Raw genomic sequence first — 23,995 nt, forward strand, 5'->3', positions numbered from 1 at the left:
AACCGTGATCGTCTGATCTCAGCTTCCCACAAAGCTAGGATGACGGCATGTACCACCACACCAAGCTATTGGTTTGAGCTTTGTTAAGGACTAGGAGAACTTTTGGTTGCTAGGCAGTTGAAATTCCTAAAAAGGAAAGGAAAGCGAACATATTAAACTTATAATGGTGGTTTAAATTAGTTGAAGGGAGTTAAGCTGAAACTGGAGCTCACTTTTTAATCTGTACAGCATTGTATTTCATTAAATAGAGCCACCTTCATGTTAAAAAGGAAAATTTTTGTAAATTGTACTAAAAAAAAGTAGGGAGGGGCTGGGAAGGTGGCTCAGTGGTAGAGCGCTTGCCTTGCATGCATGAGGCCCTGGGTTCGATTCCTCAGCACCACATAAGCAAAAAAAAGCCGGAAGTGGCGCTGTGGCTCAAGTGGTAGAGTGCTAGCCTTGAGCTGAAGAGCTGAGGGACAGCGCCCAGGCCCAGAGCTCAGGCCCCACAACCAGACTGAAAAAAAAAAAAAAGGGAAAAACCTTTCTAGAGTTATTTCCTTAATAAATTGAATAATGAATAAAGGAGGGTGTTTAAAACAGAATAAACTCAGCTTTGTGAAATACCTAAAAACAAAAGCAGATGAGAGAAGGAAAGAAGCTTCAGCAGCCGCTGGCAGGGACGGTGGAGGAGGAGGCCTGGAGGAGAAAGGCCGTTCCTGGCCTCCAGGTCCACCCAGGAGCGAAGGCCCACTCAGGATACTGATGGCTAGAGGGAGTCGCGCATTTGGCCATAGGGAGGGGAAAGAGTAGGTGAGGAGAGGCAGCGAGGCCGGTGTCCATGGTGGTACATCCCAGGAGGAGCCCAGCTGGCTCTTCGCAGCCTTCTCACCATCTCCTGTTGAGTCTGTAGGGAGATCTCATCATGGGGAATGACTTATCCTTCATCAGTGATCTTTCTCTGGTGTGTGTGTTCTCTTTCCTCAGATTGGGAAGGATCGGCCACTGAACTTTGACCCCTGCTGCATCAGCTATTTCACGAAGGGAGAATACATTTTGATGGGGGGGTCAGACAAACAAGTGTCCCTTTTCACCAAGGATGGAGTACGGCTTGGGACGATCGGGGAGCAGAGCTCCTGGGTGTGGACGTGTAAAGTGAAGCCTGACTCCAACTATGTGGTGAGGAGGACCCGCTCTGTTAGAAGAGGCGTGAGCCGGCCAGTCCCGGCTCTGGCATTCGTTGCAGACGGGTGTGGAGGGCAGACCATGTCTCCTCAAAGCTGGGGGTGACCGACAGCCCTCTTCCCTGCAGGCCATAGGCTGCCAGGATGGCACCATTGTCTTGTACCAGCTGGTCTTCAGCACAGTCCACGGGCTCTACAAGGACCGTTACGCCTACAGGGACAGTATGACCGACGTCATTGTGCAGCACCTGATCACCGAGCAGAAAGGTCGGGGCGGGCCTGGGTGACAGCACTTGAGAGGGCAAGAAATGTGCCTCTGTGGGCTTATTTTTCTCGGTGGGACAGGAGTTTGAACTCAGCATCTTGTGCTTGTTTGGCTTGCTTGGCTGAGCTAGTCCTCCAGCCCCACTGTTATTTTGGGGTTAGTTTGGAGATGGAAGCTCACAGACTTCTCTGGTCTTGAACTTTGATCCTCCAGATCTCAGCCTCCTGAATAGCTAGGATAATAGGAGCTCACATGAGCCTCCCATTTTTTCAGGGCAGAAATCACATATGGCCCCAGTTGTCAAGCAGGGGTGTGTGACCATCCCTTAGGTGAGCCATCAGGCTGGACAGAGGAGTAGAGACTTAGCCCTCAGCATTGCACTTTCCACCGTCAAGGGTAGGATTTGGACCATAGAGATGTACTGGGCCAGCAAGTGCAAGGCCCTGAGTTCAATCCCCAGGTCTGCCAAAAAAAAACTGTTACGTTGTATACAACTCTGGACCCCAGTGCCCAGCGGAGTTGATTGTCTATATGAGACACTCTGTAAAGATCTTTTTTAATAAGAGCATCTCACTTTAATTGCCAGGAACATTAAGTAAATGAGGGCTTTTAATTTCTCTGCCTTCCACCTTACTTAACAACCTTTTGCTAGAGCCTGATTTTTTTTTTCTTTTCCCCTCTGACAGTTCGGATTAAATGCAAAGAGCTTGTCAAGAAAATTGCCATCTACAAAAATCGATTAGCTATCCAACTGCCAGAGAAAATCCTCATCTATGAGTTGTACTCAGATGACTCGTCAGATATGCATTACCGGGTGAAGGAGAAGATGGTCAGGAAGTTTGAGTGCAACCTCCTGGTGGTTTGTGCCGACCACATCATCCTCTGCCAGGTGGGTGGCAGCCTGAGAGGGGCTGGGCTGATCTGCTTCCTGCCTCCCCCCAAGGAACGGTCCCCACATCATGGTCTTAAAAGTCAAGAGGAAACCCATCCCTTCTCATCCAACTTGGCCCCATTGACCTACAGACTGGCGTTGCATGAATCAGACTCGGTGCATTGAAGTTGTCATACTGGGACTAGTTGTATGTTAATGATTTAAATTTAAAGTCCCACAAATGAAGATAAATTTACTTTGATAAACATATGTATCAAAAATTTATATCAAGGAAAAAAAATTCTCAACATAGATTTCTAGGAAACAATGGCAAGCATTTGGAAAGACTTTGAGAAAAGCCTACAAGAGGTAGATTTGGGTTCACTGAGACTTATTGGAAGAGATAAGGTAGAATGAATTCTTTGGGTGTGAAATGTGAATGTGGAGGTCTAGAGATTTCAGCACAAGTTAGAGGACAGGTGTGGTCACTGGCACGCTCTGGTGTGGTCACTCTCGTGTCACGGGTGTGGCTGACATGGTCACTGGTGTACACTTGTTGCTGCTCTGGAGTCTGCATTGAAGATGGAAAGCCTTGTGTGAGGGTTAAAGATGGGGGTGGTGGAGATAAACCAGGGCTGGCTAAGCCTCCGGACGGGGGGGCGGTGTGTGTGGCGGGGGACTGGGAGCCCAATTCTATGGAAGGTCCATGCTGAGCCCGGTTTGCTTCCTAGGAAAGGCGGCTGCAGTCTCTGACCTTCAATGGAGTGAAGGAGCGGGAGTGGCAGATGGAGTCTCTAATCCGGTACATCAAGGTGATCGGAGGCCCTCCCAGAAGGGAAGGGCTGCTAGTAGGCCTGAAGAATGGACAGGTGAGTGCTCCCTGGTGGCTCCCGTGTGCCTGCCGACTCAGGTGACCTGCCTCATGATGACTGGAAGGAAAGCTTGCTGCACCCCAGGCTGCTCTGAGTGGCCTTTTCTGAGAACAGCTGCATGCTCCCATTCTGGCCGAGCTCTGCCATCCGTGGCCCTTGGGCTGCACGTAGAATGGATTAGTGGCGTAAGGTCACCTGGGGGGGGGGGATTTGTGCAAGCTGCAGCTTTACTGGATTGCTGGAGAGGGAGGCAGAGCAGGTACTGAGGTCAGATCGCTATTAGGGCTGGGGCTGGATTACCTTGCGCTCCAGCCTTGGCCCTAGACAGCTCTGTGTCCTCAGGATGTTACTTGATGCTAAAAGTAAAAGGGTCTTTTGGGCCTATAGATGCAGGAAATTTAGGTTGTAAAAAGTTAAATCAGTGTGTGTGTGTGTGTGTGTGTGTGTGTGTGTGTGTGTGTGTGTGTGTTCTTTGCTGAAAATAAAAAAAGTTCTATGTGGGCTTCATAGAAATCTGAAAGTGAAAATATAACTGCATTAGCCCAAGAGCCAAGCTGTGTAGCAGATGGCTTGTGACTGAGGCTCGTCAGGTCTTTGCTGGGGACGGACATTATAGAACGTGAGATCAGTGGGAGCTGTCAGACTCCCACCAGAGTGAAGAAGGGCCTGCTTCTTCCTCCATCAGCTCTTGCGTCTCAGGCAAAGCTGTGAGCAGGGGCTTCAGGGGTCAGGTTGAACAAGATCATGTATCTTAGCTGCTGACTAGCTGTGTGACCCTGGGCAGGTCATTTTGCCTCTCTGAGGCTCAGGCTTTACAAATGAGGATGCTATACTTTTCACAGTGCTTTCAAGAGCAAGGGTGTCAATAGACAGTAGCCATCAGCAGCATCATCATCATTGTTTTATACCAGATGCCCTACCAGGGTTTCTTATGGCATCATTCTGTATTAGTCCTTGACTCAGAGCTTTGCTCCGTGGTCCCCTGCAGCGTGCAGTTTGAGTCAAATCATTAGCAAGTCCCCAGTCTGGGTAGACACTGGAGTGAAGTTTGGCATATTTTGGGCCTGTTGTTCCTTGGGCGACCTCTGATGAACCACACTTCTGGTCTCCTGAGGATAAGCCTGCCCCTCCTCCGCCACCTCTTTTTTCTTTTCCTTCTAATGAGTCCTTTCTGGGAGTCAGTGGGAGTTGTTCTGGTAGAACACATGGGACTCCAGCAGCCTGGCGCTGGGCCAGGGTCTGGTTGCCATGGTGACTCACACTTTTTTTTTTTTTTTCCTCTGAAATTTCACCAGATCCTGAAGATCTTTGTGGACAATCTCTTTGCTGTCGTCCTGCTGAAGCAGGCCACAGCCGTGCGCTGCTTGGACATGAGTGCCACCCGGAAAAAGCTGGCCGTGGTGGACGAAAATGACACGTGCCTGGTGTATGACATCCACAGCAAGGAGCTGCTTTTTCAGGTGAAGTTCCCGACACCTAGAAGCGGGGACCCCGTTCCTACAGGGGGCGCTGCAGCTCCCAGCAGTTGCAGATCCAGTGCTGGGCCGGGCCTGCAGCCTCCCCTGACTTGGCAGCTGGGCTAGCCCCGCCTCGTTGTGTGTTCTTTTGTTTGTTTTGTTTTGTTTTGTGGGTAAGTGGGCAAGTAGCCCCTTTCTTGCATCAACAATGAGCAGTAAATGAAGTGGAAATCAAGCGGGCAGGCCAGTGGGCCATAGGGTCCCTTCTATAGGCCTGCCTGTTGTGTGTGTGACCGGAGGCCCAGCAAGGAGGCCCGGTCAGCTTTATCATCTGAAAGCACGGAGTCCCCTGTACTCGTATCCCAAGGAAGCCATAGAGGTGGCTCGGCGGGAGCTGGTGTTGTCTTTGGGATAGGCATGCCTGCACACTGACCTGTGGCTAGCCATGTGTCATGGGGAGGAAGGTCCAGAGGCTGGCCCCCGGGTCTGCTGGGTTAGGGCCACCCGTGGTCTCTTTGGGCTTTGTGAGTCAGGTCTGCCTTGCCTAATGCAAGTTCTCCACCGCTGGACCCTGTGTGTGCAGGCTTCCAAGGTCAGGCAGATTCAGGTCCCCTCTCAGGGTGGAGGGGGCCTGGGGTAGAGGCACCGCAGTTGGGCAAGGTGACCTGGCGGCGGCTGCTACCCCAGAAGTGACTCTCAGCTCATTCTGGCCTCCATCACAGAGGAAGCTGAGTGCTTAGGGAAAGAAGGCATGTCGGTTGCCTTTCAACTGGCCTGGGCTTGCGTCCTGCCTGCGCCATTTGCTGTGTGATCTTCAGCACATTAATAAACCATTCTAGGCCTCAATGGCTCCTTTTCCCTGAAATGAAACTACTCATTGTCTCCTCACAGAATTGCTACAGGATTAAGTGAGATACCTCAATGGTGGCGCAGCACTGGGCAGGAAAGGGGCCTTCTTCTTCTCCCTGGCCCCATTGCTACCCCTGCCTGCACTCCTAGTTAGTGTACTCTAGGGGTGCTCTGGGCCTAGGACTCTGTGAGGGTGGCAGGGCGTGTGGCTCCCCTGTGCCCACAGCCTCTGCGGAGACGAGAGCAGGTGAGTCTCAGGCCTTGTCCGGGGACAGGAGCGTGCCCAGCCACCCTCGCCGCCTTCTCATCCTAGCAGTCAGCAGGAGACTCGCGGCAGGAGACTCGGGGCTACCAGAGACTCTGCTGGCCTCGGGGGGCCACCACACAGGGTGCCTGGATATTTAGCAAGTGAATTGTAAATGTACACATGGCATATTATCTTCTAATTTTGAAAAGCACTCCCTGATCTTGTTCTTATTATAAAAAGAATCCAACAGATCTTCGTGACAAATTTAGGCAAACAAAAAACAAGAAAATAAAAGCACCCGTAATTCCATCCACGCAGAAATAGTCACTTTGGGGCTGGGAAAGTGGCTCAGTGGTAGAGCGCTTGCCTTACATGCCTGAGGCCCTGGGTTCGATTCCCCAGCACCACATAAGCAGGAAAAAAAAAAGCTGGAAATAGTGCTGTAGCTCAAGTGGTAGAGCGCTAGCCTTGATCTGAAGAGCTGAGGGACGGCGCCCAGGCCCAGAGTTCAGGCCCACGACCGGACTCCCCTCCCCCCCAAAAAAAAAGAAATAGTCACTTTCAACTGTCTTCGTGTGTGGGGGTGTTTGTTGGTTTGTTTGCTTATTCTTGTGGTGCTGGGGCCAGAACCCAGTGCCTTGGGCATGGTAAGCAAGTGTTGTGCCACTGAGTCACCTCCAAGCTTTATTCCTTCACTGAATCCTACTTTGCTGATTTTCCACTCACAATGGAGGAAGAAGAAGAACTTTTGAAGTCATGCTTATTTGGAAACGTCGTCATGGCCAGTGTTTAGAGCAGTGAGCCTCACCCCGTTCTTCCTTGTCCCTGCCTCCTCTGCCTCCTGCACCCCACCGTCAGCATCTCTGGTGTTCAGGAGGGGACCTGACTGGGGTGTGGGAGAGGTGCCCGTGCCCAGGGCAGTCCTCACCCCCCGTCCTCATCCTCAGGAACCCAATGCCAACAGCGTGGCCTGGAACACCCAGTGTGAGGACATGCTGTGCTTCTCGGGAGGGGGCTACCTCAACATCAAGGCCAGCAACTTCCCTGTGCACCAGCAGAAGCTGCAGGGCTTTGTGGTCGGCTACAACGGCTCCAAGATCTTCTGCCTGCACGTCTTCGCCATGACTGCCGTGGAAGTGCCGCAGGTAACTGGCGCCTGGCCGTCCTCTGGCGGTGGGCAGGGGGACAGGCAGGCTGGGCCCCGGCCTGGTGCTGGGGGAAGAGCGGCGCCTGAGATGTCACGCTGCCACCACCCCACGCAGCCTGCACATCTCCAGCAAGTAGCTCGCGCTCACTGTTTCCTTCTGATTCTCTTCCTGGTTGGGAGCGGGTGCAGGGGGCGCTGCTCAGCAGGCAGCAGTCATCCCGTTGGAGGATGCCTGAACACACAGGTTTATGGGTGCGAGGGTTGCACAGGCATGCGTGTGTGTGTGTGTGTGTGTGTGTGTGTGTGTGAGAGAGAGAGAGAGAGAGAGAGAGAGAGAGAAGGGCTTGGGCCCAGGCTGAGGTCTGTGAGCCAAAAAGGGAGCATGGGACCCTGAGCAAGTTCCCTGGGCTGGAGTATGGAACCACGTAATAGACCAGAGACAGACAGACAGACAGGAGAGCCCAGAGTGACAGACTACCTGGTGGCTAGCCTAGTCCAGCTGCTCTATCTGCCCGCTGTCTCCAGTGAATGGTGCTTGCCATAGAACTACCATAAAACAGATAAACACAGAGGACAAAGAAGCTTGAACCCCAGAATCCCATCCTTATAGAACCTCTGTGTGTGTGTGTGTGTGTGTGTGTGTGTGTGTGTGTGTGTGTGTGTGTATGTGTGTGTGTGTGTGCGCGTGCACGCGCTGCTTGGCTTCTGGTTCTGCTTGGCTTTTTCCTCTCGTGACTGGCACTCTACCATTTGAGCTACACCCACATGCTTGGCTGTTTGCTAGTTAATTGGAGACAAGATCTCCTCGGGCTTCAAACTGGGATCCTCAAATTTCAGCCTCCAAAGTAGCTAGAATTACAGGCGTGAGCCACTGGCTCCTGGCTCAAAGAATCATTTTTAATGTAGTTATTTATCTTTTTAATTAATTATTTTTTGAGACAGGCTAGCTTTAAACTCATGATCCTCTTGGCTCAGCCTGTAAAGAGCTAGGATGGCAGGTGTGCGGTCACCACACCTGAGAATCATTCTTAAGTGTTTGGGAATGTACCCACTCAGGCTTGTCTGCAGATACAAGTAACAGGCATGATCTATAATTATGACTTTAGGCATTCCTTCTTCCTTTCTTTTCTTTCCTCCTTCCCTCCTCCCTCCCTTCCTTTCTCTTTCTTTCTTCTTTTCCTTTTTTTTTTTTTTTTTTTTTTTGCTGGTCGTGGGGCCTGAACTCTGGGCCTGGGCACTGTCCCTCAGCTCTTCAGCTCAAGCCTCTAGTGCTCTACCATTTGAGCCATAGCAACACTTCGGCTTTTTCTGCTTATGTGGTGCAGAGAATTGAACCCAGGGCCTCATGCACTCTACCATTGAGCCACCTTCCCAGCCCTCCTTTTTTCTTTTCTTTTCTTTTCTTTCTTTTTTGCCAGTCCTGGGGCTTGAACTCAGGGCCTGGATACTGTTGCCAAGCCTCTTTGTACTCAAGGCTAGCACTCTACCACTTGAGCCACAGCACCACTTCTGGCTTTTTCTGAGTAGTTTGTTGGAGATAAGAGTCTTACCAACTTTTCTTCCTTTGGAGCCTTTGAACCATGATCCTCAGATCTCAGCCTCCTGAGTAGCTAGGACTACAGGTGTGAGCCACGGTACCTGGTGACTTTAGGCATTTCTAAACTGAAGTAGAATTTGGCTTTTTTTTTTTTTTTACTTTTATCTGTAAAAGCATTTCTACCCAAAGATAAAATCTCAGATTTTATCCACCCAGTTTCCTGGGTGGACCCTAAGCAAGAGATGGAGACTTTTCATCCACCTTCCTTAATGCCACAAGTTTAACCCAACATGGAGATATTACACACCCATCCCTTTTTGTAAATTATTGGCTGTAAATCAGTATTGGACTTTTCCATCCAACCATCTACTAGGTATGTGGTCTTGTGCCAATGAATGGACTGCCAGCATTTGTCAGCAGAAGTTGACTATAGACCTTTGTATATGTGTAAGAAATGTCAGAGATTTCTTTGCACTCTGCCCAGTTTCTGCCGGGAGTGGGGGTGGGGTGGGGAGAGCTTGTGATGATGCAGTTGTTGGTGTGACTCTCCTCCCCCTGCTTCCCACCCCAGCTCTGTGGGCATCGACGGCCCTGGGTCCTGTCACAGGGTGTTCCTTGGCCAACTTGACCATCACTTACTGCCCAATTAAGCTGCTCTCATACATAGCCAGCATCTGCCAGCTCTGCGTCTGTCTCCGCTGAGCTCTGTGGCATAAATCCTAGAAGTGAAGTAGCTTGGACAAAGGCTGTGTCCAGCTCGAGATGTGACACATCCCGATTGCCTCCCCTTGGCTGCCAGTCAGTCACATGCCGTGCACGTAGCTGGCCAGCCCCCAAAGAGCCATGAGGCCTGACTGGCTTTCTACAGGATTGCTAGGGCCCTGTCCTCTACGGGGCCTGCCCGAGAACAGGTATGGGAGCAATGGCCATGGGTTCCGATTTGAGGAAACAGAGGAGGGAAAGAGAAAGCAAAAGAGATACCAGAAGGCTGGAAATGTGGCTTAGTGGTAGAGCGCTTTCTACTACTTGAGCCACAGTACCACTTCTGGCTTTCTCTAAGTAGTTTATTAGAGATAGAGTCTCATGGACTGCTGGGCACTGGTGGCTCACGCCTGTAATCCTAGCTACTCAGGAGGTTGAGATCTGAGGATCTCCGTTCCCAGCCAGCTGAAGCAAGAAAAGCCTGTGAGACTTTTATCTCTAATTAACCACCAGAAAACCAGAAGTGATACTGTGGCTCAAGTGGTGGAGCGCTTGCCTTGAGCTGAAGAGCTGAGGGACAGCACCCAGGCTCAGGGTTCAAGACCCACAACTGACAAAAGAAAAAAAAAAAGTCTCATGGACTGTCCTGCCCAGGCTGGAGTGCTTGCCTAGCATGAGTGAAGCCCTGGGTTCGATTCCCCAGTACCGCATACACAGAAAAAGCCAGAAGTGGTACAGTGGCACAAGTCTAGAGTGCTAGCCTTGAGCCAAAGAAGCTCAGGGACAGTGCCCAGGCCTTATGTTCAAGCCCCAGGACTGTCAGAGAGAGAGAGAGAGAGACCCCTGGGGGAGTGGAGGCAGGAGGCAAGTGCACCCCTGTGATGTCTCCTGGCCAATCTCCTTTCCCAGCCGCATCCCGCCCAGGCCTCGCTCGGACTGAGCTGTGCTACTCAGGCAGTGCTTATTGTTGACAGGCTTTTCCCCGAAACTGCCATCCTGACCTCAAACACAAATGCAGTTTTCTGCTCCCTGGCTTCAGCCAGCCTAGAGGAGCCATGGGACCCCGGGCTTCCTCTGCCAGCAGCCAGGGCTTGGCGTGGCTGTCCAGAGCCTCCGGCTGCTGCAGCAGGCCCCGCGGCCAAGGGTGAGGAAGGGCGATCTCAGGACAAAGGCTGTTTATCTGTTGCCTCAGCCCCCAGCCATCCTGTGGCTTGGGCCTCCAGAGTCAGGAAAGAACCCAGTCTGGCTCTTGGGATTTTTGGTTTCCTTTTGAAATGGACATCATCTTGTGCAAGCACTGGTTGGTCTGAGCTGCCAAGTAGGGCAGCGAGGCCGCCAGCCTCCGCGGGCGGGGTGATTTCACACGTGGAGGAAGGGGCGCACCGAGGGGCCCTAAGCAGGTCCTGTGGCAGCTGTCTGCCGTTCTGGTGCTGCAGGGTGCCTGGCCCTGTGCCTGGCACCACCCCAGGACAGTCTGCCACCTAAACCAGCTGTGTCCCGAGCACTCCCGTCATTTTTTCCCCTGTGAAATGGGGCTTTATATATACATATATAATATATATACATATAATATATATGTATATATTTGTTTATTAAGACAGTCTTGCCATGTTGCCCACGCTGGTCTCAAAATTGCCAGCCTCCAGAACAGCTCCGTGCACCGGCTGCATCATGTGTCCAGCTTGCAGTAGAGCTAATTATACCCATCTTCAGGTTTTGTCTGTCCTGATTCCTATGATTATTTCTCCTTATTACAGATGGCCATAAAATAGCGAGACTAAATTGGACCGAAGGGTACTTGCTAACGGAGTTTAGAAGAGAAAGCTGGGGGCGTGGGGGAGGCCAAGACTCGGGGCCTGGCGGGGGGCAGGAGGGGCTGGTCTGCACAGGCCACAGCAGCAGGCAGATGGGGGCGATCCGGAGAGTTACAGAGCAGGCAGGCCAGCATGGAGAACAGACAGGAAAGGATCATGCTTGTTTTGGACCTAGCACTGGTCACTTTCAGAGTGCTTCTCCTTTGCCCTTGGTAGCCTGAGCGGGCAGGGCATCCAAACGGAGGAAATGGCTTTACCCAGAAGGAGCTGGCTAGGATGGCACTCTAGCTTGGCTGCTCCCAGCTGCCATGCACTGCTGCGTCCCGGAAAAGGGTGCGCGGCACGGTGGGAAAGACAAGCCAGCCACGGAGCCGCCCGCACCGCCGTCACGAGATGGACCGCTTAAGACAAAAAAAGTTCCCTTCAGCTCTAAAGCTAAAAAAAGTAGGACCGGAAATTTCAAAGACAAAGGCCCCAAATAGAGAAAACAGCCCTTGAACTCCACATTTGGGAACCATTAGCGCAGAGGTAACGACTGATTGATGTCCACCGCCGGAGAGTCCAGCGGGGAGACACAGGTCCCTGAAGCATATTAGCCAACAGGACAGGGCCTTTCACGAAAGACTCCTGGGCCCAGCCCGGGCTTGCTGTGTTGCACGCACATGTGTACACACTGGGGAGAGCATGCGCACACACAGGTCCTGGAATCAGCTCACCTCTCACTCCAGCCTCAGGTTGCCCGTCTGCCAGCTCGATGTTCTCAGCAACTCAGGTGACCTCCCTGAGCCCAGTGCCCTGTCTGAATTCAGGGTATAGGAACAGGCTTGCACATGGTTATTCAAAGAAATGCAAAGACAATTTGAAACAGTAAAAAAAAAAAGTCACTAGGAACTAATCACAGGTATTTAACAAGACAGCCCTTCTTGGAGGGAGTTGGGCCCATGGCACCAGAGACCAAGGGGACTTTATTCCAGAGCCTTCCAGAGTGAGCTGGAGAAATCGATTGCCATTCACTGACTGTGGCTCTCTGGGAAGACACCATCCCAAGAGTGTCAGTCATTCATGTAGTACAGGGACTGAAGGCCTGCTGGGGAAAGTGAGTACCACCCACTGCAGCCCACAGTGCAGGGCCTTGACAGTGCGGGGGCGGGGGGGGGGGGCGCTGAAGGGTATCTCCAATCCAGACAGAAGAGAAGAAGCTCAGATTCCAACCTTTGGGGTGGGAGAATGAGGGGCCATAGAAGTTTCCAGACGAGTGACACTTTTAACAGGGCCATGAAAGGTATTTTTCTGTAGGGTAGGGAGGGTGTCACCTGTGGCCGGGCAGCCTGGGACGGGGCAGCAGGAGGGAAGGAGGGAAGGATGATGGACAGGAAGTCTGTGATGCATGTGGGCTGGGGCGCGCACCTCCGTGGCAGGGCCAGGCAGGACATTGTCAGGCAATCCCTGCACACATCTGGAGGTAGACTCAAGTTTCCCACGGCTCTGAAAAGCATCTTCTCCCTCTGATGAAATCCTGCAGTCTGCTCCGATGTACCAGTACCTGGAAAAGAAAATGTTCAAAGAAGCCTACCAGATTGCCTGCTTGGGTGTGACAGACACTGACTGGCGTGAGCTGGCCATGGAGGCTCTAGAAGGACTAGAGTTTGAAACCGCAAAGAAGGTAGGCATCCAGCTAACCGACCTGGAATTCGGTCCTTGGAGGGGTCCATGGCCGGGGGGCTGGCTGCAGCTTAGACTCACTTGGGTTCTGACCGCAGCTTAGCTCCCTCCTCACTGTGAGATGAGGCAGATCGCATGCTTTCTAAGAAGGCCTCCGTGGAGGAGTCTGGAGGTGCCAGGCCCCATCCTCCCAAAGTCGTAATGATGTAAACTGACAGTGCTGGTCAAGCCAGGCACAGAAGAAGCATCTGGTAGACTCCGGCTGTCAGTTTTATTAGCGATTATTTATGTAACATATAGATAAAAGCCTGCTGCGAGGTAGGCATTCAATAGAGGGCAGCTTTTATGATCGCTGCACGCACCGGGCCAATCGTTACACACTTGTTCGCAGCACGCAGTGAGTGTGGTGGTGGAGGTTCCGACAACAGTGTGGGCTCTCCCCGCACTGCTCACCGCTTGGTTCATTATATCATTTCCTGGTGTAGTTCAGTTAAAGTTACAAGTGGCCGAAAACATTCCACCCATCTCTGAATGTTAGAAAAAGCCCAGGTGTATTTCTGAGCTGGCTTTTCATCTAGGACCTGAGGTAGAGGAAGGCATGGCTTTCCGCTCTTCCCCCTCCTCTCTTGTTTTGCCCATGCTACTGGACTGGTATAGAAGGAGCTCCAGAGAGGTATGTGGTCCCACCTGGGGCTGGTCAAGACTTGCACGCAATGCAGAACGTAGAATGGACAAGAGCAAGGCTCAGCATCAGGCTGGGGCCAGCTCCGCCCTCCGGGCCCGGGCAAGCAGCTTCTCAAACAGCGGTGGTGAAAGGCCCTGAGAATTACTGAGGCCTAACCACTAGGAAGCTGAAACTGGGAATGGCTGTGCAAATGCTTGCCACGTTCTGACAAGCACAGGGAGTGTGGTTCAGTGCTAGAGCTTGCCTAACAGGTGCAAGGCCCTGGATTCCATGTTCCGTCCCCAACACAAGAAAGGGAAATGGTCATTACGTACAACAATTATCTACGTGGCGTTTTCAGGTGTGCTAAAGGGGACTAAGTGTGAGTGATAGCAGAGAGCTTTAAGAATTCAGAGGAGAGTGGAGGCCTCCTCTCCCTGGAGGAGCTGCATCTGCCCTGCCCGGAAATGCCAGGAGGAAAGAACAAGAGCAGGCTTCGTGGGCTGTGTGTAGTTTGTTGTAGCTGGGGATGAAGTGGAATGATGGTGAGCTCCTTAGGAGGCCTAGGAATCCAGCCCTGTTGGTACCACTCCACAGTGCCTGGCACAGTGCCTGGCCGACACTGCTGAGATGTTTGAGTGGACGGAAACATAAGTAGAATATGACCCTACGTTCATTCACACCCCATCCTGTATCATGGCATAGAAAAGCTTGTGTTAGAGCACACGATTATTTTGAAAAGTGCCGACGTTTTAATTGACAAATGGAAATTATTTGTGTATTCTAAGGATTTGAGGATTGGGGACTATTTCAGTTCTGAATTCCCAGCCTCTTTCTGCTCCGCACCAGGCCCTCTGCACACAGGCTGAGATGGGCATGGCCACTAGGTGGCAGAGGAGGGCTGCTCAGCGTGGCCTGGGCCACTGCCCTGCCGCCCTGCCGCCCTGCCGCCCACTCCTCACCCACAGACCTTGTGACTCTGAGACTCTGACCACTGGCCCAGCACCTGGCCCCGCGGATGTGGCCAGGCCAAAGGAGCACAGAAGGAAAGTTCTCACGGGGATCTCTCCAGTCCCAGAACCCAGCACAGCAGAATCGAAAGACCTGGGAAGGGGCATCACTCGCTTCCCGGGTTCACAAGGAGGCCGCCGGAGCCCAGAAGCAGGAAGTAGGTTCAGGGCTCCTGGCCAGAAAGCCTCAGAGTGAGCCAGGACCCCGAGTGGCAGCTACTGTCATGGCAGCACTCTAGTGACACCTCCTGATCTCTAATCCAGGAGGTCAGGTTTAAGACCACAGTGGAGTCTTGCTGCAGCGGGGTCTGCCGCTCACTGGGCCCTGTGGCACACGCCTGTTGTCCCAGCAGTAGGGTCGTTGCTTGGCCCAATTTGAAACCAGCCCAGGGAACATGATGAGAGCTGTCTTCAGCAAAAGAAGAAAAGAAAGAAAAAGAAATCCACTTGCCGGCTCCCTGCTGTGCATGCTTTACTTAATCCTGCCGGCTCCCCATGTACAGTGCATATATTTTCTCAAGGGAATCTGCTCCCGCTCCTATAGCTGTAAGCTCGGGAGACTTAGTGACCTGTTTAATCTGCCAAGCTCCCCTTTTCCATTGTGGGCCCTGAGCAGGGACGGGGGGGGGGGACAGAGGCCACAAAATTCATCACGGAGCTTCCTCCCCCCACCTCCCCCAACCCCCCCCCCCCCCGGGCCTGCTGCCACCTCTAGGCATTGCAGACTTTCATAGGGACAGTGTGAAAGGCCAGCTGGGGGACCGCAGGCCACATGGGGGACCTGAAGCGGCAAGAGCAGCGCTCGGGTCAGTCTGCAAATAGAAACTCCTAGCAGGCCAGGGGTTAAAGCACAGCGCGGCTGCACCGCTGGGTTTGCGTAACAGTTTGCCTTCCAGACTTGGAGTGATTCATTCCCTACCATCCCCCCTCCTCAAGGGCCTTCTTGCTTTCTTCCTCTTTTGCTCCCCCCCCCCCCCCCGCGCCTGCCGTCCATCCTGTGAGCTGTGTGCTCTGTGCCCTGTGTTCATGGCACCCTCGGGGGAGGAGAGTTGTCCTTTGCTTCCTCTTCAAGTTGCCAGCCATATACGTGCAGCCCCTGCCCGTGCGTCTCACCCACTCCCGCCACGGCCCCTGGCTCAGACCCCGGCCTCCCAGCCTTCCCTGCCCGCCACCGTGTCAGGGTTTTACTTCACCCAATCCCAAAGGGTGGCTGCAGCCAGAACTTCCTTGCCGTTCTTTGCATGGACTAATCTTCAGGATAAAGTGAGCCCGCTGGGTGGCAAACCTCCCAAACACAGATGATTAATCAATGCTCGCTTCCCCTCCTTGCTGGCTCCCTGTCTGGAGCTTGGCGTCCCGCCCCTGCCAGTCGCCCACTGTTGAAACAGAGAAGGCGGCTGATTCCATTCTTTCTTTCCCGCAGGCCTTCACCAGAGTCCAAGACCTGCGCTACTTAGAGCTGATCAGCAGCATCGAGGTAAACGCGAAGCCACAGGCTCCTGCCCATGCCCTGAGCCCACAGGTGTTGGCTGTGGGGAGCAGAGTGACCACATGGGAGACAGCACCCCTGCGGAGGGAGGGGTGTGGCCTGTCACTTGGATGACGAGGGTGGATTTGGTGTACTGTGACGTGAGTCCGCCCCCTCCCCCAGGATTGTAAGGGTGAAGTAGACCCTAGGTGCCAAGCTTGTGTCTCTGCGGCGGTGGTTAGCTGGCTTCTGTCCCCCCTACCCAGTAGCCGGGCGGGGTAGGAGGCTTCTCCCAGGTCCCCCTGCGCAGAGGACGCCGGCCTGGCCCGTGTCTGTCAAGCCAGGAGGCCTGGTAGGGCTGGAGGAGCTGTTTCTAAGCGCACCATTTATGGGTGATGGTAGGCACTATTTTTAATTTCTGTGTATCGCAGTGCTGTCTGACTGTCTGTAAAAAGGCCTACATATATTTTTTTTTCTCCCGAACAGATTTATTGTGAGGCTAAGGGAATGCGAGACACATTTGAATTCCCAGATGGAAGCAGTGAGGAAATTAGCAAATGTCTTGTCCCTCTAATTCAGTTCAGCATAATAAACACCTGTCATCCGCCCGGTAGGCAAGGGCTGAGCAGGGGAGAGGCTGGCGGGGGCACCCCGCCTGCACCCCTGTGAGCGGTGAGGAGCTTCCATTGGTTGGGTGGGCCCGTGTCCTGGGACTAAGCGTGTGTGCACTGCTCTAAATGCGCACTCACTCAGCTACCAGTGGGCATCACTGCTAGTGGAAAGGCTGAGGGGGCTGGGGCTCAGGGAGGCCACGCCCCCCTCCCCAGGGGCACCCAGCTTCTATTCATGAGTTTCCCAGATGGGTTGTCTTGGCCCTAGGGCACCGCCCGTCCCCTCCGCTTGTCTTCCTGTGTGAGGAGGGGCTGCTGTCCCCCCTCGTGGGGTCTGCTCTCAGGCCTGGCACTTGGAAATCAGCTGGCCGGGAGCCTAGGGGTCTAGAGCCAGATCTATGGAACGTAATTTTTCTCTACACTGTAGTTGGCGTTTGTGAGGACCCGCTCCTGTCATTCGTCATCTCCTAGTTCAGAATGCCTCCTCCAGGTTGCTGGGAGCCGGGCACTTGGAAGAAAGCAAAGCACCTTCCAGTGACCCGTCTGTCTGCTCTGAGGTTGTGGCTGCTTGCTTCTGGGTGTTTAGCATTTCTTAGGGGGCCGCTGTCCCTCAGGAGCTCCTTTTGGCTAGGTGAGCTGCTAGGGCGCTGCGAGCTAAGGAGAAGCTGCCGGGTGGCCATCTACTGCTGAGCACCACCGTGGCCACACTCGGCGTGGCCGGCCTCACGCTAGGCCTGTCCTGTGGTTTCCACTGCCAGATTTTAATTCATTTCTAGCTATTAGAAGGTAGTGTATTTGGCTGATTAGCCAGAACCGAGTGAAGGGTGTGTGTATGTGTTTAATTATTTGTCAGTGGAAAAGCCTGTTGCCTCCAGCTGTTAAAGCGTTCCGCGGCCTGTCTAGGAGTTTGGTCCCGTGTCTCATCTTCCTCCACTCTGATGCGCTTGCTGGAAAACAAGCACAAGGCAACGGCTGGGGCGAGGGGCCGGGTGCCATGGAGTGTTTACAGATACTTGAGCTGTAGATGAGTGAGTGTTCTCCAACACAGGAGGAAGGGGTGTGCGGGCACCTCCCTCCATCCCAGCTCAGCCCGGTGTGCGCATGCTGGCAACCTGCCACCACACACATGCGCACCCAGGGGTGCTGTGCTGTTGGGGACTGTGTGTCCTTCTGAACACAGGGCTATGGAAACAAGTAGAAGGGAGCCCAAATGTCAGTTTGACTTTGACCCCTACCTTGCCTTGAACTTCACTGGAGTTCTTTGGCAATGTTGAGGTCACTAAAAGCCAAAGTGCGTGTGTGAAGTACGGTCTAGGACCTAGCGGTGTCTAGTCCCCCCAGTTTTCTTAACCTTCTCTTTAGAAACATGGTAACACTTGCACCACTATCTTAATGATCGCCACGTTGGGAGAAGCCGTAGGTTTTCTCCTTTGTCACCATCCTAGGTCACAACTCCGCCAGCCAGGCTTGGAGGCCTAGGAGGCCTTGGGGCTTAGGGACATCAAGGGGGTGGGGGGGACAGTGCACGTGGTCTGAGTGACCCACGGTCCAAGCAGCCCAGTCAGTGCCTTGAAAGCATATGCAGCAAAGCAGAGCTGAGGAATTTCCATCAAACAAAGGTTTGCTTTTTGTTTTTTAATTTAAGCTTCAGTCTGTCTTTGTTGTCCAGTGTCCCGACAAACGCGTAGGGGACACAGCAGTGGGAGCCAAGCGTGGGCTCCAGTTGGAAGGCCCAGGGCTTTGCTCGAAATAGCAGCAGCGGCCTTTGTACAGGCTGCTTCCTGCCTGTGGCCATGGAGGCCATTTCCCGTGCTTCTGATTTTCCAGGAGAGGAAGAAGCGGGGCGAGAGCAACAGTGACCTGTTTCTGGCAGATGTGTTCGCCTACCAGGGGAAGTTCCACGAGGCCGCCAAACTGTACAGGAGGAGCGGGCACGAGAGCCTCGCACTGGACATGTACACCAACCTCTGCATGTTCGATTATGCCAAGGTAACCCACCACCCGCTGGGCCAGGCCGCCGCCCCAGCCCGCGGCTCACCTGTATCGTCCACGCCGTGTGCCGCGGCTGGCGGCGCGGTGGCCTCAGGAAGGGCTCCGGGAAAGCAGTGAGCAAAGGACCCTCCAGGGCACTGTTGACACCGAGCAAAAGCCGACCTTGAAGGCTGACGTAGAAGGGGTGGCTCAGAGGGTCAGAGAACGGCTGTGGGCGATGCTGAGTTACCGCAGTGCAAGGCCGTCTCCTGTGAAGGCCCCCCAGCCTGACAGCGGCCCCCAGCTCCTCAACCAGGCAGGGGATGCGCTCCCGGGGCCCTGTTGTACTGCAGTGTGCCCCACCGTTCCAGGAGGGGTTTGGTGGCTCCACGTGGGGGAGGGGATGGTAGAGACTCCCCGTTTGCACTTGGGGTCTTCCTCAAGGTTAGTCTCTTTATCAGCACCTGTGAGACAGAGTCACACCTAGGGAGCCCGGGACAGCCCAGGCGTCACGGCTCGTCTGTGTGCATGGGTAGAAAGGTGGCAGAGTAGGAAGATGAAGAGGGAAAGACAGAGGCAGCGGAAGCTTCTGGATCTGAGGTAGGCAGGCAGGGAGCCCCGAGGTGGTGTCCGTGGAGGTAAGGGCGAAGCTGAGCTACATTGCCAGCAGCCAAATGTAACCTGCAGCCAGCGCGGCATGGGGCAGAGAATCCACCCAGGGCCTGCGCAGCAGCAGTGAGCTCTTCCTCCACGGAGGGGCGCCCTCCACCTGTCCCCGCTCACAGCTCAGGTGCGTAGAAAGCCAGCCACAGCCACGCTGTGGCCACTCATGGTCAGCGTCCAGCTCACAAGTTGAAGATGGAGGATCTCCGCATTGTGTTCTGCTTGTCTGTTCCTAAGGATGGTTGGGTTCTTCCCTCTTTTGCCATCTGGTAGCTTGAGTTGGAATCAGTCGTGCTGAGGCCAAGCGCTTGGGGCCCGCCTGGGCCCCAGATCTGGAGGCTTCCGGCTCCTCTGCCTTCTCTTCATCTGCTTCACCTTCGCCAGATCCCCCATTCCTTCACACACACACACACACACACACACACACACACACACACACACACACACGTGCGCGCACGCACACGCACACACACCACCAGGAGTGCATAAAACATGTAACAACAGAGCAAACTCAGTAGATCTCCTCTTAGCTGGGAACAAAGCATTAAACTAAAAGGATGGCTCCCCAGAGGTAGAATTTAGACACCAATATTGGCCGGGCCTGTTAGTTCTTTGGGGCTAATGCCTCGAACCGCTGCTGTCTCCCCAAGTCAGCAGCTGTGGCTTTGTCAGAAATGCTTTTGTTGGCATCCAGAATGCAATGTGTGTCAGGGGTCCCTTCCCAGGGGTCCTGGGTGCCTCCATTTCCCCCTCAGAGGGCCAGCCCCTCCGTCCCTGCTCTGGGAACCCTTCATCCTTCTCCTGCTTCACCTAGAATTTCCTACCCAGCAGTGCAGCCCCTTCACAGAGGCAATCTGCTCTGTCTCCGTGAAGGTAACTCTCAGGGCTTGCGTTGGGTTTTAAGTAGGTGGGTTCCATTTCAGGCACGCCCCGCACCCCTGTAGTCTGCGTTTGAGAAAATGCATGCATACACTAATATTATGTTGGGGGGACACAGTGCTTATTAACATGGCTTGTTTTTGTTTACTTGAAAATTGCTTCCCAAGATTCAATCTGGTTTTCGGAAAATTTTTAAATTACATTCCCACGTACAAATAAATTGTATGCTTTCCGGATAAGTGACATGTTTATATGGTGATAAAGGGAATTATAATGCTCTTAACTCTTATGTAGTATGTCCTTATCAAAATCACCAAGCATGAGAGCCCTGTTTAGTCTCATTCATCACTCAGCACAGCCTCTTTCTGTCCACTTCAGGACAAAGTCTTCACCGAGGCCCCCAGATAACGTGTAAATTAGCTCCCTGGAACCAAAGAGCTTTTGAAAACCTACTTTGTTGAGCCTCGAAGGAACCATTTAGACTCAGCTTCAATTAAGCCGCAGCCCCTGAGCTGAACCGCGGGCTGGGGCGGCGCCCCTCCCCGCAGACGAGGCTCCTTCAGCCACGAGCCACAGCCCACGCGGTCCCCAGGGGGGAGATGCCCCATGCTTGGGGCCCCCTCCGGGCCTCTAGCCCTTCTCTCAGTCACCCCAAGACCTCTGAGCAGCCACTTTGGAGGACATTTCTGTCCTAGCCGCCGCTAGCCTCACTGAGGCAGCCAGGTGGGCAGTGCTCAGCTTGGGTCTGACGCAGTCATGGCCACCAGGCGTGCAGGGGCCGCCTAGCCAGGTGTACTCAGCAGCTGTTCTGTAGCCCCGGCCCCTCCGGGCGGTCCAAGGCCAGCCAGGGCAGCCCTGACGGGGCCTGGGTGCCCAGCATTGGGGTAAAATGATGTTTCCCCTCCTCCCAGAAGCATTTGCTTTTCTTGGGCAGACCTAATGTATGATTTCAGGGGCTACATAATTACCCTAAAAGCAAATGGAAAAAGAAATGAGCTAATTGTTCAAGTGGGTTTTTAGCGTACATTGACTGCGCTTTCCTGACAAGTGAGTGGTAATCACCGAGCGGCGTGTGTTTCTATACTAGGAGGCTGAGAGCACTCAGGTAGGATACGTCCTTCCTGAGACGAAGTTTCTAAGCAGTAATGCAGAGCTAGGCTAAAGGCCCACCTTCACAAATGTCGGCAGCAGGGCTGTCTCAGCAGCAGCTCCGTCCTGAGAGCAGGTTTCTGACGCTGCTACCCAGGGAGGTGTTACTGGGGGGGAGGCGGGCAGGAACTCAGACCCCACACCCCAATCTGAGCCTCTGGGGCCACGGGCCCCTCTTGCCTTGCCTCAGGCCCTCTGTGGGCGCCTGCCATCCCTCTGTGCATGGCGTGTCCAGCAGGCAGACCTGATCTCAAGATGGACCTGAGGCCGCTGAGAGGGAACAGGCCATCGGAGGCTTTGCTTGCTGTCTGTCCTTGGCCAGTCTGTGCCCGGGAGGCCACGCCAATGTGGCGGCCTCCCAGATTCAGACAGTGTATGGGGGAACATCTGGGAACAGCACTTGAAGTGTGTCGCTAGCCAGGGACGGTGGGCATTCAGAGCCAGGGCTGAGCCTACAGCTCTGCACATCATTTTACGGGTCAGGTTTAGGAGACCCCATGCTCAACTCCAGTGTGAGGCATGTGGTGTTGCCCTTATTATGTGAATAAAGATTACAGGGCTGTCAGCACTGGACAGATGGTCCGGGAACAACCACATGCACGTTGGTCCTGCACTCCCGCGGCACTGGGTGCAGCCCTGCAGAGTTCAGGCATTCCCTGCTGAGCTCCGTGTATGAAGGGCAGGAAACAGACGGCCACAGTCCTGGACATTGGTTCTCTCCCCTCCCCCTGGAACATCTGCGGGTGGCCCATGAGCATCCCTCCCACACACCTGGCCTAGCCCCCACTCGGTGAGCCGGGCTGGGCTCCAGCCTGTACCCCGATTGCCCACACAGCCAAGCAGAGCCCGTTCCTGCTCCGGCTCTCGGGAGCTGACGTCATGCTGGCACAGGAAGTCCTAATCCGGAGTGTTTTTGTTTGTTGTGCTTCCTCAGGATTTCCTTGGATCTGGAGACCCCAAAGAAACAAAGATGCTAATCACCAAGCAGGCTGACTGGGCAAGGAATATCCACGAGCCCAAAGCGGCCGTGGAGATGTACGTCTCCGCGGGGGAGCACGCCAAGGCCATCGAGCTGAGCGGCGACCACGGCTGGGTTGACATGTAGGTTTGAGCCGCACCTGGGGGAGCGTTCGGCAGCCTGTCACCTCATGTCAGCTCTGAGCTTTGATTGACAGGAGAAAGCACAGTGTTTCTTCAAGTGTCTGAGCCAACTGTAAAAGCACCTCAGTTCTGGGTGGCACCGAGTCTGAGCAAGGCAGACGCGCCTTTGGAGAGGGGCATTGGGCAAGGGTGTGGAGACGAGGACATTCAGGGACCAGGCTGTGTGTAGCTGAGGCGGCCACCCAGGCCCGGCCTCCTCCCTCCACCCCCGGGTCGGTGCCTGCGCACCTGTCCTGCGAAGGAAGGCAGTGAGGCTCTGGGGACACCTGTGTCCACCAAAGAGGGAGCAGCAGGGAGATTGGCAGAGAGCTCCCGACTGGTGTGGGTGCTCCCAGTGTCCACCACACGTACAATGATAGGAACCAAAGAGAACCAGGAAGAGTCCTGGTCCATTGAGCCCACGGACGTCTGGCCTGAAGGAGCAGATCTCAAGCCATTAACATTGAGGTAGTGGTGGGGAGGGGGGGAAGCGGGGAGCAGGGGAGCACAGGCGGGAGGAACACAGGGACAGCATGCGGGCCCTGGAGCAGCCAGCGGGGGAAGGGTGGGCACATGGCGCAGGCTCTGGTGCAAGGTCAGGAGACCCCCCCAGTAAGGTGGAGCAAAGTCGAGCAAGTAGACCAGGATGGACTATGGTAGGCCGAGGGCACGAGAAAATGGAAGAACTAGGAGAGATACTCTGTGCCACGGGGCCATGCCAGTTAACCAGATAGAGAGCTGGGCGAGGGGCGGGCGGGGCTGTGCTGGGACAGCAGGGCTCAGCCTTGGGCTCTCGGAGGACTGGAGTTCACGTGCACTCATGTGTGCGTGCGTGCGCGCACGCGTCACCACAGCTGGCAGGAGGCGAGAGTGGGCGCTGAGGCTGCCCGAGCGCTGCAGGCTCACCAAGGGCCCTTACCTGGAACCCACCACTCCATTCTCAAGCCAAGAAGAGGTGCTGATCATGTCCCCCGAAGTTTTCTTTCCACAAAATAGATGACAGATGAGTGCCAGGCAGACTCGGGGTCCTGGACACGCCCACTGGCGAGCCCCGGGGCGCATTGGTGTGCAAGTACTCTGGGGATGCTTAATGCGTTGAGCGGGGGGTGTGCTGCCCCTCTCCAGGCCGGGCTGTAGAAGGTGGGTTTGATGGGTGGGGGCTCTAAGGGGCTGCCTGTGCCACCTTTCCCAGAAAACATTCTCTCTCTGCAGAGCGAGTTATTTTTAGATGCTATTATTATTTTAAGTGCAGACTCACAGGCCGCCCCGAGCCTGCCTGTCTGCGTTCGCCGCTTCTCCTTCCTCACGTGGAGCCGGCTGGGTAGAGCCCCTTCCCCGCCTTGGTTTTACTCCAAGCCCCGGGCTGCCCAGAACCCCGCAGAGCATTCCATTTAGCCCATGTCCCCGCGAGCCGAGCCGTGGGCAGGCCGGCCACCACTGAGAGGCTGCGGGGAGCATCTGGACCCTGCGGCCTGCAGCTTGGCCAGGAGGAAAACAGCTTCCTCCCAGGCCTCTTCCACAGAGTGCCAGGCTCTGAGCAGTGCTCACCCCTGGCTTCTGCCTTCCTGTGAAAATCTGACATGGCAAGAAGAGCACAGAGCCACTTCCTGCCTGAAGAGCCCAGGCCGAGCGGCCCCCTCCCCCAGACTTAAGGTCATGTCATGTGCAAACCGGGAATAAGAGAAGGGTGGCGAGGCTTCGGTGAGGCCAGAATAAGAGAAGGGTGGCAAGGCTTCGGTGAGGCCACGCCCGGAAAGCTCAGGTGCCCTCTTGGTTCCTGACCAGGGTTCCATACACATTTTATGTATATTCCCAGATACCGCCGAGTAGCGATGTAACTCGCGTGGAAGACAG

The 23,995-nt window shown here is 54.3% G+C and overlaps 1 protein-coding gene across 5 annotated transcripts in view; it reads left to right on the plus strand.

Annotated features, from left to right (window-relative positions):
* The window catches only part of LOC138824828 (intraflagellar transport protein 122 homolog), a 57,831-nt gene that overhangs the window by 22,400 nt on the left and 11,436 nt on the right, over positions 1 to 23,995 (plus strand). For all 5 annotated transcript variants that reach the window (XM_070019173.1, XM_070019175.1, XM_070019174.1 and 2 more), the window contains 10 exons: positions 967 to 1,158; positions 1,292 to 1,430; positions 2,115 to 2,317; positions 3,031 to 3,168; positions 4,467 to 4,631; positions 6,672 to 6,869; positions 12,447 to 12,587; positions 15,684 to 15,737; positions 18,167 to 18,328; positions 21,936 to 22,102. In XM_070019173.1, the coding sequence (XP_069875274.1) occupies positions 967 to 1,158; positions 1,292 to 1,430; positions 2,115 to 2,317; positions 3,031 to 3,168; positions 4,467 to 4,631; positions 6,672 to 6,869; positions 12,447 to 12,587; positions 15,684 to 15,737; positions 18,167 to 18,328; positions 21,936 to 22,102 (1,559 nt within the window). The remainder of the gene's footprint in view (positions 1 to 966; positions 1,159 to 1,291; positions 1,431 to 2,114; positions 2,318 to 3,030; positions 3,169 to 4,466; positions 4,632 to 6,671; positions 6,870 to 12,446; positions 12,588 to 15,683; positions 15,738 to 18,166; positions 18,329 to 21,935; positions 22,103 to 23,995) is intronic.

Source organism: Dipodomys merriami, unplaced genomic scaffold (assembly GCF_024711535.1).
Source record: "Dipodomys merriami isolate MVZ:Mamm:240054 unplaced genomic scaffold, mDipMer1.0.p SCAF_13, whole genome shotgun sequence".
Classification (NCBI taxonomy): Eukaryota; Metazoa; Chordata; class Mammalia; order Rodentia; family Heteromyidae; genus Dipodomys; species Dipodomys merriami.